Below are 13,946 nucleotides of genomic sequence, written 5' to 3' on the forward strand. Positions count from 1 at the left end.
GTGATCTGTGCGGCCAATGAGAGATGATCTCATGAGAGATGATCTCATATGTAAACATATGAGATCATTTCTTATTGCCGGTGATCTGCCGTGCTGGTTCCAGCTATCGTGGAAGTTCCAGCGCATGCGCAAGCTGATGTGCTGAGATGGTTCCAGCTATCAGGAAAGTTCTTTCAAGGACTGCGCAGGCGCAAACTTGCTGACGGAAATCTCCGAACCGCGGCCGGCATCCAGGGCGGCGTGGATTTTGAGGTAAGTGGCCTGTCGGCCTCACGTCCTCGCTGCGCTCGCTCGGCCTCCTGGCTCTTTTTTTAACATCCTCCAATTCACTGGGATGTTAAAGAATGAGCCTGGATGCCGGGCGAGGTTCGGAGATTTCCGTCGGCAAGTTTGCGCCTGCGCAGTCATTGAAGGAACTTCCCCGTTAGGGAAACATTAAGGACAAGTCACCGGCTCTTACAGAGACAGCGTCCTGTCAGGGAGAGAGGAGACCGATCTGTGTCTCTTGTACATAGGGACACAGATCGGTCACCTCCCCAGTCACCCCCTCCCCCCACACAGTTAGAACACTATATTGGGAATACATTTAACCCCTTCCTCACCCCCTAGTGTTAACCCCTTCAATGCCAGTCACATTTATACAGTAATTAGTGCATATTTATAGCACTGATCGCATAAATGTGAATGGTGCCAAAAATGTGTCAAAAGTGTCCGATGTGTCCGCCATAACGTCGCAGTCCCAATAAAAATTGCAGATCGCCGCCATTTCTAGTAAAAAAATAATAAAAAAAATAATAATTCCGTTCCCTATTTTGTAGGCGCTATAACTTTTGCGCAAACCAGTCGCTTATTGAGATATTTTTTTTTTTTTTTTACCAAAAATATGTAGAAGAATACGTATCGGCCTAGACTTAAAAAAATGATTTTTTTTTTTTAAAAAATGGGATATTTATTATAGCAACAAGTAAAAAATATTGTATTTTTTTTCAAAATTGTCGTTCTTTTTTGTTTATAGCGCAAAAAATAAAAACCGCAGAGGTGATCAAATACCACCAAAAGAAAGCTCTACTTGTGGGGAAAAAAGGACGTCAATTTTGTTTTTAGAGCCACGTCGCAGGACCGCGCAATTGTCAGTTAAAGCGACGCAGTGCCGGAAGCTGAAATTTCACCTGGGCAGGAGGGGGGTATATGTGCCCAGTAAGCAAGTGGTTAAAGTAATTGTGAACTCTATTTTGAAAACATTTAGGCCCGGATTCACAAAGGAGTTACGACGGCGTATCTCCAGATACGCCGTCGTAACTCTGAGTGCCGGCCGTCGCAACTCGGCGCCTGATTCATAGAATCAGATACGCCTCACAGTTGCCTAGATACGAGCGGCGTAAGTCTCCTACGCCGTCGTATCTTAGGGTGCATATTTACGCTGGCCGCTAGGTGGCGCTTCCGTATATTTCCGAGTTGAATATACGCTGAAAACTTTTACAATAACGTACGTGCGCCCAGCGTATAAAGATACGTAGTTTACGTAAGACATACGCCAGCATAAAGTTACCCCTCATAAAGCAGGGGTAAGTCATGTTAGGTATGGACGTCGAAAACGTACGAACAGCGGCGTATTTTACGTCGTTTGCGTAAGTCGTCCGTGAATGGGGCTGGACGTAAGTTACGTTCACATCGAAAGCATTGACTATTTGCGGCGTAATTTTGAGCATGCGCACTGGGATACGTTCACGGACGGCGTGATGCATTAGCATACAACACGCCCCACACCAGCCTACTTTGAATTGCGCTGGCTTACGCCGCCACAGTTACACTACGCCGCCATAACTTAGGGCGCAAGTTCTTTGTGAATACAGGACCTGCTTCACCAAGTTACGGCGGTGTAGTGTATCTGAGATACGCTACGCCCGCCTAAAGATAGTCGCATCTACGTGAATCTGGGCCTTAGTTTGCTGAAACCCTATGGGGTTGATATGGGGTTGATTCAACCACTTCAATACCATGCACTTACGCACCTTCCTGCCCAAGCCAATTTTCAGCTTTCTGCGCTGTCGCAATTTGAATGACAATTGCGCGGTCATGCTACACTGTACCCCAATTTTTTTATAATTTTGTTCCCACAACTAAAACTAAAAAAAGACCGAAAATTTTGAAAAATATTAAGTTTTTTATTTTTTTCTGTTATTTTTTTTTGTAAATAAGTAATTTTTCTTCTTCAATTACATGCACTGATATGGCTGCCCTGATGGGCACTGATAAGGTGGCACTGATGGGCACTAATGAGGTGGCACCAATGAGCTGGCACTGATGGGCACTGATGATGGTCACTGATGAGGTGGTACTGATATGTGGAACTGATGGGCACTGATAAGCGGCGCTGGTATGCAGCACTGATGGGCACTCATGGGCAGCACTGATGGGCACTCATAGGTGGCACTGATGGGTACTTATGGGTGGCACTTATAGGTGGCACAGATGGGCACTGGTGGGCACTGATAGGTGGGCACTGATGGGCATGGATGGGTGCTGAGAGGTGGCAGTGATGGACACTGAGGGGTGGCACTGAAGATACTGATAGTGGCATTGCTGGGCATCACTTGTTTTATATGTTTGCCAGTCAGTGCCCATGTTGCCAGTCAGTGCCCATTTGTGGGCACTGATTGGCATCTATTGGGAATATTTTTTAACATGTGTATGGCCATGGGGTACATACCTGGCCATCCACATGTTGCCCCCTTTCCTGGTGGTCCATTGTGGGCATCCACCTGTCAGACGCGAGTGAGGAAGAGCCATCAACGTCTCTTTCTGTTTACATCGTGATTAGCCGTGATTGGACACGGCTGATCACGTGGTAAAGAGCCTCCGCCAGGGGCTCTTTACCGAGATCAGAGAAGCAGGGTGTCAAACTGACACTATGCATCACTTATGGCCGCACTGCGCGCCCCCACGGGCGCGCACCGGCATGTTATCCTGCTGCACGTCAATAGACATCCAGTCAGGATAACAGAACCACTTCCCGGATGTCAATTTACTATTGACCTGGCGGGAAGTGGTTAATGGAACTGTAGAGTGCAAAATCTGGTGCAGCTGTGTATGATGGCCAATCAGATTCTAACTTCAGCTTGTTCAGTTAAGCTTTGACGAAAAAAATGGAATTTGATTGGTTTCTATGCAGAGCTGCACCAGATTTTGCACTCTACAATTTTAGTAAATCAACCCCCATGCATCAGAAACAATTGCCTTGTGTTTTTCCCATAAAATACTTCTTTCATTTTTTTTTACTTTTCACTTTTTTTTCTGTGCTGCTGATCTCCTGAAGTCTCTTTTAGTCAATTCCTGTCTACATGCACTTGCTCCAGCATCAAAGGTACATCATTATTCTGAACCAGCTTTCTAATACGGAAAAAGTTGGACCATGTCTGTGCAATGAGTGGCTGCATGACCACTTGTAGTCTCCACCAGGGGCTCGTGTGACAGGGTCACAAAACAGCAGCTGAGTTAGGAGCAGGATTGGCAACCAACAGTAAATTTACTGACAGTTTGTAAAAATCTTCGATTTTTTTTTATAACTGTCTGTAAATATCAGGGGCTGATAATTTGTCGTGCTGTGTTGAATTGCAAACCAAGCAAATTACTTGTTAGGGGTATTGCCAGTGTTTCCATATTGTGTTTATACTGTTTAAATATCAGAGTTCTGTCATTTTTTTCACTGTCAGTAAAAAATGTGACCCGCCAGAAAATTTTACATGTTTTGTCAGTAGAAAAATGGTTAGGAGACAGTTGTCACTCCATAACAGGAAGAGCCTGAGCAAGGACCCTCATGGCAGGATCAACTGTTTATATTTTAATGAAAGCAGAAAAAGATTTAAAAAACAAGTTTGTTATAGCTTACAAGAGATTTATGTGACTGGGTTTTCATGTACTTTAACATTTGTGTTCTTTCCAAGTCCACTTTAGCTTTTCTTTTCACTATTTACTATAACAAAAGGATATCTTATTATTTTATACAGTAGTAGTGTTGCTATGGCTTATTTGTTGGCATGGGCCCCACCCCTCTCTCACCATACACCAGTTATGCCCCACCAGTAGGTAGCTGTCACATTTGACCCTGATCCAGCATCAGTGCACAGCGGCCACTGGAGTCTGCAGAAGGTACTGCACCCTAGGCAAATTGAGACAGGTGACAGTATTAAAGCAAAGGGCAGAAGTCTTTTCAAGTGTAGAAATAGTGGCCCAGATTCTCGTAGATTGTCGTAAAAATGGGCGGGCGTAACGTATCTGATTTACGTTATGCCGCCGCAAGTTTTTCAGGCAAGTGCTTTATTCACAAAGCACTTGCGTGTAAAGTTGCGGCGGCATAACGTAAATCACCCGGCGGAATTCAAATTTGGCGTGTTTCATTTAAATGAAGCGCGTCCCCGTGTCTAACGAACTGCGCATGCGCCGTCCCTAAAATATCCCGGCGTGCATTGCTCTAAATGATGTCGCAAGGACGTCATTGGTTTTGACGTGGACGTAAATTACGTCCAGCACCATTCACGGACGACTTACGCAAACGACGTAAATTTATAAATTTCGACGCGGGAACGACGGCCATACTTAACATTGGTTGCGCCTCATAGACCCAGGGGCAACTTTACGCCGGGAAAAGCCTAACGTAAACGTCGTAACTTTACTGCGTCGGCCGCGCGTACGTTCGGGAATTCGCGTACCTAGCTAATTTGCATACTCGACGGGGAAATCGGCGGAAGCGCCACCTAGCGGGCAAAAAAAAATTGCAGTTAAGATCCGACGGATATCTATGCGTAACTGATTCTAAGAATCAGTCGCATAGATACGACGGCCCAGATTAGGACTTACGATGGCGTACATGGCGCTGCGCCGTCGTAAGTCCTATGAGAACCTGGGCCAAAATCTTTAGAGCAGCACATTTTTGAGGTGCATAACATTCTTTATGTTATAGCTCCTAACTGTGCCTGATTTAGAACAAAGTCCCTCTGTCCCTCGTTCCTCCTCATTTGTCCCTCATTTTGGTCTAATCTATAAAGTTGTATATAAAATGTACTATTTATCTTTCCAAGTGTTTCCCAGGGCTAAACTTGTCATCCAAATTCTAAATCGCTGCATTTGTAAAAAGTCAGTATAAAGGAATAATAGTGGTAAAAAAGCACTTGTGGGTCTAATGAATTATTATTTTTGTATAATTTTCTATTAAGGGGCGTGGCAAGGGGTGTGTCCTATGCCTGCATACTTTGGCTGATAGGTGTCCCTCGTTCCCATTTCAAAAAGTTGGGAAATATGTTCTGCCTTAACATGCATTGCGTTAAGGCAACACATCAAACTAATTGGGCTGCCAGCACACCCTAAGGCCCCGTACACACGTCCGAGGAACTCGACATGCCAAACACATCGAGTTCCTCGTCGAGTTCAGTGTTGAAGCCGCCGAGGATCTCGGCGGGCCAACTTTCCTCATTGATCAACGAGGAAATAGAGAACATGTTTTCTATTTGGCCCGACGAGTTCCTCGTCGGCTTCCTCGCTGAAAAGTGTACACACGACCCAGTTTCTCGGCAGAATCCAGCTCCGATCGAGTTTCTTGCTGAATTCTGCCGAGAAACTCGGTCGTGTGTACGGGGCCTAAGGCTCCATTCACACTAATGCGTTTTTTGATGCATTTTGCAGAAATGCAGGGACATTTTTTTCACATGGTTTCCTATGGAACATCTTCACATCAATGCTTTTTTGTGCCTCTGCATTTTTGGAAAGGGTCGGGGACTTTTTTCCCACAAAAAGCAGTGTTGTGCATGTAATAGAATTCAATGGACCCGCATCCAAAATGCAAGTACCGTGATTTTGACGCGATTTGCGTTATTTATTTATTTATTTTAACCGGTTTATAGCTAGTTGTTAAAGGAAGTGTAAAAAAAAAAAAAAAAATTGCTGGCAAAAAAAAAAGTTATAAAAAAAACCCCACAAATTGCGTTAAAATCGCGGTAAGGGTAGATTCAAACCCATGCATGTTGCTTTTGAGTGCTTTTTGCAGTGCTTTTTGCGGTGCTTGCTGAGTTTTTCGACATGCAATTTTACCATGATTTGCGTTTTTTTTTTTTTTACATTTCCTTTAACAACCAGCTATAAACAGGTTAAAAAAAACGCAAACCGCAGCAAAATCGCTGCAAAATCACGGTAAAAACGCGGTAATTGTGTTTTGGATGCGGGTCTTTTGAATTCTATTACATGCAAAAGCTGCTTTTTGCGGGGAAAAAAGTCCTCGACCCTTTCCAAAAACGCAGAGGCACAAAAAAGCATTGATGCGAAGATGTTCCATAAGAAACCATGTTTAAAAATGTCCCTGCATTTCTGCAAAATGCATCAAAAAACGCATTAGTGTGAATGGAGCCTAAAATCGCGGGTAAAAACGCAGCAAGCACCGCAAAAAGCAACATGCATAGGTGTGAATCGAGCCTTATATGCCAAAAATAAAACAAGACCCTTTTTGTAATGTGGACTGCAAAGCAGGTGCCTTGTCTTATGCACACGAGTGGTTTCCACGTCAGAAAAAACCCTGATGGTTTTCCTGATGGAATTCCAAAAACACGTGATGTAAATGACTACAACGACCCAAGAAAATTAAGTTCAATGCTTCCAAGCATGCGTCGAATTGTTTCCGAGCATGCGTATTTTTTTCCCGTCAGAAAAGCATACAAATGGTTTTCCCTCTAGGATTTTTTCCTGATGGGGAAAAAAGAGATCCTACTCTCTTTTTTTTCCCGTTGGAAAAACTGCGATGGAGCATACACACGGTTAGAATTCTCGGCCAAAAGCTCTCATCGCAGTCGTGTGTACGAGGCATTAGTGTGTTTGCGGTTCCTATACAGCACAACAAAGCAGTAATGCATGTCAGGCCTCGTACACACGACCAAGTTTCTCGGCAAGAACCAGCAAGAAACTTGCTGGGAGATATTTTTTTGCAGAGGAAACCGGTCGTGTGTACATTTTCGTCGAGGAAACTGTTGAGAAACTCGACGAGCCAAAAAGAGAGCAAGTTCTCTATTTCCTCAACGGGAATGGAGAAACTTGCCTTGTCGAGTTCCTCGACAGCCTAACAAGGAACTCGACGAGGAAAACGATGTGTTTCGCCCGTCGAGTTCCTCGGTCGTGTGTACGAGGCTTGACATGCGGTAACACGTGTTGCAGTATTGGGCATGATAACATGTGCATTACCTTGGCACATTAGTATAAATGGGTCCTAAAGGAGTAGAATGCTGCTTACTAGTTTAAGGCTACACTCTTGGGGGGTTGATTTACTAAAGGATAACAGAAACACTCATCTTAAGTGAATTCAGAGCTTTTAATGCCTAATTATGCATAATGGATTTTTACTTGGATGATTAAAGTGAACAAAAGCTTCTGATTCACTAATAAAAAGCTGTGAAAAATAATTGCCCCCTAAACCTAATAACTGGTTGTTCCACCCTTGGCGGCAACAACTGCAATCAAGCGTTTGCGATAACAGGCAATGAGTCTTTCACATTGCTGTGAAGCACTTTTGGCCCCACTCTTCTTTGCAGAATTGTTTTAATTCAGCCACATTGGAGGGTTTTCCAGCATGAATGGCCTCTGTAAGGTCATGATACAGCATCTCAATTGGATGTAAGTCTGGGCTTTGACTAGGCCTCTCCAAAAACCTACATTTTGCTTTGTTTGAACCATTTGGAGGTGGACTTGCTGTTGTGTTTCGGATTATTGTCCTGCTGCATAACCCAAGTGCACTTGAGCTTGAGGTCTGGAACTGATGGCCGGACATTCTCATTTAGGATTTTCTGGTAGATCTCAGAATTCTTGGTTCCATCAATTATGGAAAGTAATCCAGGTCCTGAAGCTGCAAAGCAGCCCCAGAGCATCACGCTACCACCACCACCATATCTGACTGTTGGTAAGATGTTCTTGTTATGAAATGCTGTATTTGTTTTATACCAGATGTAACGTGATGCACACCTTCCAAAAAGTAAAATTTTTGTCTCATTAGTCCACAGAATATTTGGCTAAAAGTCTTGGGGATAATCAAGATGTTTTTTGGTAAATGTGAGATGAGCTTTTGTGTTCTTTTTGGTCAGCATTGGTTTTGGCCTTGGAACTCTCCCATGGAAGCCATTTTTGCCAGTCTCTTTCTTATTGTTGAATCATGAACACTGAACTTACCTGAGGCAAGTAAGGCCTGCAGTTCTTTAGATGTTGTTCTGGGCTCTTTGATGTCCTCTTGGAGTAATTTTTGAAGGCCGGCCACTCCTGGGAAGGTTCATCACTGTTCCAAGTTATTTCCATTTGTGAATAATGGCTCTCCCCGTAGTTGACTGGAGTTCCAAAGCCTTAGAAATTGCTGTGTAACCCTTCCTAGACCGATACATGTACATTACTTTGTTTCTAATTTGTTCTTGATTTTTTTTAGATTGTGGCAGGATGTGTAGCTTTCTTTGATCTGTTAGCGTGCTTCACTTTGTCAGACAGCTTCTATTTATGTGATTTCTTGATTCAACAGAAATAGAAATAGTCTTGCGAGCCACCACTCTTATAGGCTTAAATGTAATCAATATAAATAAAGCTGCTAGCGTGAAACACCTCTCATAAATTTGTGCCAAATTAAATGACTTAACAAAACGCAGTGCTGAGAAACTTTCTGGATTCAACAGGTCTGGCAGTAATCAGGCCTGGGTGTGGCAAGTGAAATTTAACTCAGCAATTGTGGTTAATCACGGTTCATTCATGATTCAGCATGGGAGGGGGCAATTACTTTTTCACATAGGGCCAGGCAGGTTTGAACAGCCTTTTTCCCTTAATAAATGAAATAATAATTTAAAAACTACAATTTGGATTGAATCAGGTTATCTTTGTGTAGTTTTTAAAAGTTGTTTAAGTGTAAGAATTATGCAAAAAAAAAACATTTTTTTTTTTTTTACAAATTATTTTTTTACATTTTTTTCCCAAAAATATTATAACATTTTACAAGGGATTAAAACAATACAGGGTTACAATTTGTTATTTTTTTTATGAGACAGGAAATCCGTCAGCTGTGTCTCTCCTTGCAGCAGCTAAATGTCAGCGGGAGGAAGAGAAACCAGTTTCCAGCTGCTGCAGAGAGTCACGTCCATCCAACCACACTGATTCCCTCTGCTGTTTGGGTCCCCCTGTTAGCCCGGGCCCCCTACAAGAGGACTGGTGATCCCCCCTATCAGCAGCCCTGTGCACACCCTAATCCAATAGGCTGCTCACATCAATGCTGATACATCTGCAAAAGCAACAACTGACTTACCGGCCAGATCACCAGATGAAAATCGAAGAAAAAAAAAAAGAAAACAAATGCAGCCCCATTACATCTAAGCAATATAATAAATGTTTACTTTTGGGTTTTATACTGCTTTCAGCTTTAAAGTTTATATGATAACATGTAATATTTAATAACGTCTCTAATATATATGTGCCTCATACCCCGCGTGTACAGAATTCCAATCTCTGTCCTGTAAAATTTTACAGGTTTTAATGACAATTAACCTTTATCTCTTTCAGCACCAGAAGACATACACCCACCACTGGTAGAGGGGATCAATAGCACTTCCATGAGGATTGCATGGTCAGCACCTGTAAAGCTTAATGGACCTTCACCATACTACCAGCTGGAGAGAACAGAGCCATCGCTGACCATAGAAGGTAACATGGACTATATCAAGGGGACTCACTTTCCAGGCCATGGCTACTACAAATTCCCAGCATCCACCCTGCCTGCAAACACATATTTCACAGGTAATGGTTTCATATAGATATCATTTATGTGTAATAAAATCGGAGGGGACCAATGCTCAAATGTTAAAGAACATTTCTCGTTTAATCCCCCCTCCCTTCCCTGGTCCTGGCCACTATTTGGCTTTGCATTTTCTTTTTTGGAAACCTGTCAAACATCTGGAAAATTCAAACTGAATATGTGATTAACAAATTTATAAGCTGGGCCTGCTTTCGGTGAAAACCAGATATGACAAAAAAAATAAAAAAACACATCCAGAGATACTGGCAGCTGAAGTTATATGAAGTTTTCATTTTTTGTTAAATGGAACTAAACCCTCCAATTGTTTTCAGCCAAGCAAGCTGCTATCTTGGCCTCTGTTTGATCTTAACCTGCCATGGTGCTGCAAATGTGGTCAGTTATGACACCAGCCATTTGATGGTTTGACAGTTTGGTTGAGAACACAACCAATGTGACAGTTACATTCCCAGTATGTTCCCAGTATGTGCCAGAAATGTAACAGTTTTTTTAAACTGTTAAATTGATGGGTTAAGTTCCGCTTTAAAATCAAAGTTGACCTTGAGCCTTCTACCGCCCCAAACTTCTACCTGGTTAACTACCCGGTTAACTAGGATATCCAAAAAAGGGATGTGTGTGCCACTCAGGCTTGGCAGAAAGGGGGATATGCAGATATGAAAACAGCAAAAAAAGTCTGGCGCCAGGAAAACGGGATGTTTATGACAGTGGGAATAAAACTTTGCTTCCAACATGTGCCCAATAAGTTGCTATGTGGAAGAGCACACCAGGAGAGATGTGATAGGAATGTGATCTGATTCTGATTGGGATATGCATCCACAGCTGCTGTTTGGAGTGCTGACTGGGGATGGAGCCCATCCTGGCTCCTGCAAGGGTGCGAAAGAGAAAAGGGTGGCCCCTAGGAGTCGCACATCCTCCCCCTTGAGCTTAGTCATGGGATCCCCATAACTAAGCTCCGGGGGCAGAGTGAAACATGTTGGGGCGTGGCCTGGTTGGTGACTCCTAGGGGTCACCCTTTTCTTTTTCGTAACTAGGATACCCACTTCCCAGAGGGGGGTTAGCTCTTGCAGGGAGGAGACGAGAGAGCAGCAGTGGGACTCCAGAAGAGGATGTTCAGGGCCACTCTGTGCAAAATGAACTGCAGAGTGGAGGTAAGTATGACATGTTTTTAAAAAATATAAAAATAATAGCTGAACCTTTACAACCCCTTTAATGTTCTCAACATAGATGCCAGCTGAAACCTGTACATACAAAAGTCCCCAAATGCAATGTGTATAGCTGATCTGCAGCAGTAACTAATTTCGATTGATAGATAATAGAAAGAGATGTAGATAGATGCGTGATCAGATGCATAGATAGAGAAAGAGATAGATACATACAAAAAATATATACATATATTGAGTGATAGATTAATAAAATGTTCTTAAATCAGATACCAACATAAACCTATATGTACGTGTACTGAGAGAGACAGATAGATGGATAAATACATAGATAGAAATGATAGATAGATAAACATATGAAGATAGATCAATAGATAGATATATAAATATACAGTATATGTAGATAGATAGATAGATAGATAGATAGATAGATAGATAGATAGATAGATAGATAGATAGATAGATAGATAGATAGATAGATAGATAGATAGATTAAATAGATTTTTTTAAATAGTTCTGACTTCTCAATCATTTTTTGTCCTGAAAGTTTTCCTCGCCCTGCTGCGAGTGTGGCAGTGTCGGTAATCGGATGGAATATGGTGCCCGGTGCACTCTTCATGCTTGGCTATGAATGATGTACATAATCAAGATTTATTATGTCTTTGAATCCTAATTGCCTGTTATGAATCACAGTTAATCACACAATCAATGTGCAGTTAATGCAAAGTTCATTTAAACATATGCATTTCCCTTATATTTCCAGCACTGACATAGAGGTGACACTCTGCCTTATTGTATGATTGTTTATTGTACAGTGTTCATGTCACCTCTATATTGAATTCTACCGGCGAGCATTTAAAAGAAGCCAAAATCTTAAAACACCTTTTAGAGATTGTTGAAAGTTATCACTATATCCAGAGATTCACTATATTTCCAAAAGTATTGGGACGCCTGCCTTTACACGCACATGAAATTTAATGGCATCCCAGTCTTAAGGCTCGTACACACGGTCGGACATCCAACAAAATTTCCCTTGGATTTTTGTCCTAATTGATTTGTCCGATCACACCCATAGCATACACACGCTCTGACTTTTTCGGCAACCAACACGAACGTAGTGACGTTTCAACGTACTGCCGAGCATTTAAAAGAGGAAGTTCAATTCTCCGACGTCACCCATTGCGTTCCTTCAGCTACTCTATAGTTATTTGATGTTTCGTGTGAGTGCTTTCTAGATTTCGAAACTTGCCGCGTCACGAATGTGCTTTTTCAAATACGAACGCTAGTTTTACTAGACAGAAGGCTTTCGGCTGCTCTTTACTTCTGAGCATGCGCAGTTGTACTTTGTCCAAAAATCCCATTGTTTGCTGTACACACGGTCGGACTTTGCACCATCGGACTTTTGTTGACGTAAAGTTGGTCCGTTTGCAGACCCAACTTTTTTGTCCGATGAAAGCCAAAAAAGTTGGTCCGATGGAACGTACACACGGTCGGACAAATGCGATTTTGAAGTTGGTTGGCCAAAAGTCCGACCGTGTGTATGGGGCTTTAGTCTGTAGGGTTCAATATTGAGTTGGCCCACCCTCTGCAGCTAGAACAGTTTCAACTCTTCTGGGAAGGCTGTCCACAAGGATTAGGAGTGTGTCTATGGGAATGTTTGACCATTCTTCCAAAAGCGCATTTGTGAAGTCAGGCACTAATGTTGGACGAGAAGGCCTCGCTTGCAGTCTCCGCTCTAATTCACCCCAAAGGTGTTCTATTGGGTTTACATCAGGACTATATGCAGGCCAGTCAAGATCGCTCCCAGAAGAGTTAAACCTGTTATAGTTGCAAAGGGTGGGCCAACTCAATATTGAACCCTATGGACTAAGACTGGGATACCATTAGGCCCCGTACACACGACCGAGCTTCTCGGCAGAATTCAGCCAGAAACTCGATTGGAGCTGTATTCTGCCGAGAAACCCGGTCGTGTGTACACTTTTGGCCGAGGAAACCGACGAGGATCTCGTCGGGCCAAATCGAGAACATGTTCTCTATTTCCTCGTTAGTCAATGAGGAAACTTGGCTCGCCGAGATCCTCGGCGGCTTCACAAGGAACTCGATGAGCAAAACGATGTGTTTTGCTCGTCGAGTTTCTCGGATGTGTGTACGGGGCCTAAAAGTTCATGTGTGTGTAAAGGCAGGTGTCCCAATACTTTTGGCAATATAGTGTATATGAGAGCCTGTTTTTAGATTGCTTCTTGTCTAAAAAAAGAAAAACTGCACTTACTCGACCATGGAACCCAGTCTTGTCTTGCTTGAAGTAAAAGTTCTCCCTTGACTCATCTTCTTTTGCACCACCATCTTTAATTGAGATCCAGCACATATGTAGATTCTAGGAGCATGCACAGACATCAGACATGCTGCGGGTCTCTTTCAGTTCAATGGTTGAGACACTGTGGCGTGTGTGCAAATTCATGACATATTGCAAACGGCTTCTGGTATGGCCAGTGCATGATCTTACATCATTTTGGCTTAGGCTGGAATTAGGCATTAAAAAAATAAAAAGGTTTTTTAATAAATGGGCAAGAGGGAGGTCAATATAACTCTACTTGTTAAATTGAAATTTTCTGCTTCTTAACTCAGTGAGACGCTGTGGGATCAAATTGCCCATTCATTTTTGTTTGGATCTAAACTCTATGACTAAAACTATGATGACAACTCATCCAGTCCTGGGTTCTTTTAATGCCACAGCGTACAAATTAATTTTAGACAATTGCATGCTTTAACCTTATGTGAACATTTAGTGCCAGTTCACACCAGACGCAGTTCTGTTCAGTTCCGTGCACTTTTTTTCTGCACAAAATGCATGCACAGTGTTTTCCATGTATTCCAATGGCTCTAGTTCACACCATGCAGTCAGTTTCCAGTCAGTTTCTACACCAGAAACTGACTGCATGGTGTGAACTAGAGCCATTGGAATACATAGAAAACAC

General features: G+C 42.6%; 1 protein-coding gene across 1 annotated transcript in view; it reads left to right on the plus strand.

Moving 5' to 3' along the window:
* The window catches only part of USH2A (usherin), a 1,018,338-nt gene that overhangs the window by 309,836 nt on the left and 694,556 nt on the right, over window positions 1-13,946 (plus strand). The window contains exon 21 of the mRNA XM_040347840.1: window positions 9,562-9,795. Within this exon, the coding sequence (XP_040203774.1) occupies window positions 9,562-9,795 (234 nt within the window). The remainder of the gene's footprint in view (window positions 1-9,561; window positions 9,796-13,946) is intronic.

This window comes from Rana temporaria, chromosome 4 (genome assembly GCF_905171775.1).
Source record: "Rana temporaria chromosome 4, aRanTem1.1, whole genome shotgun sequence".
NCBI classification, from domain to species: domain Eukaryota; kingdom Metazoa; phylum Chordata; class Amphibia; order Anura; family Ranidae; genus Rana; species Rana temporaria.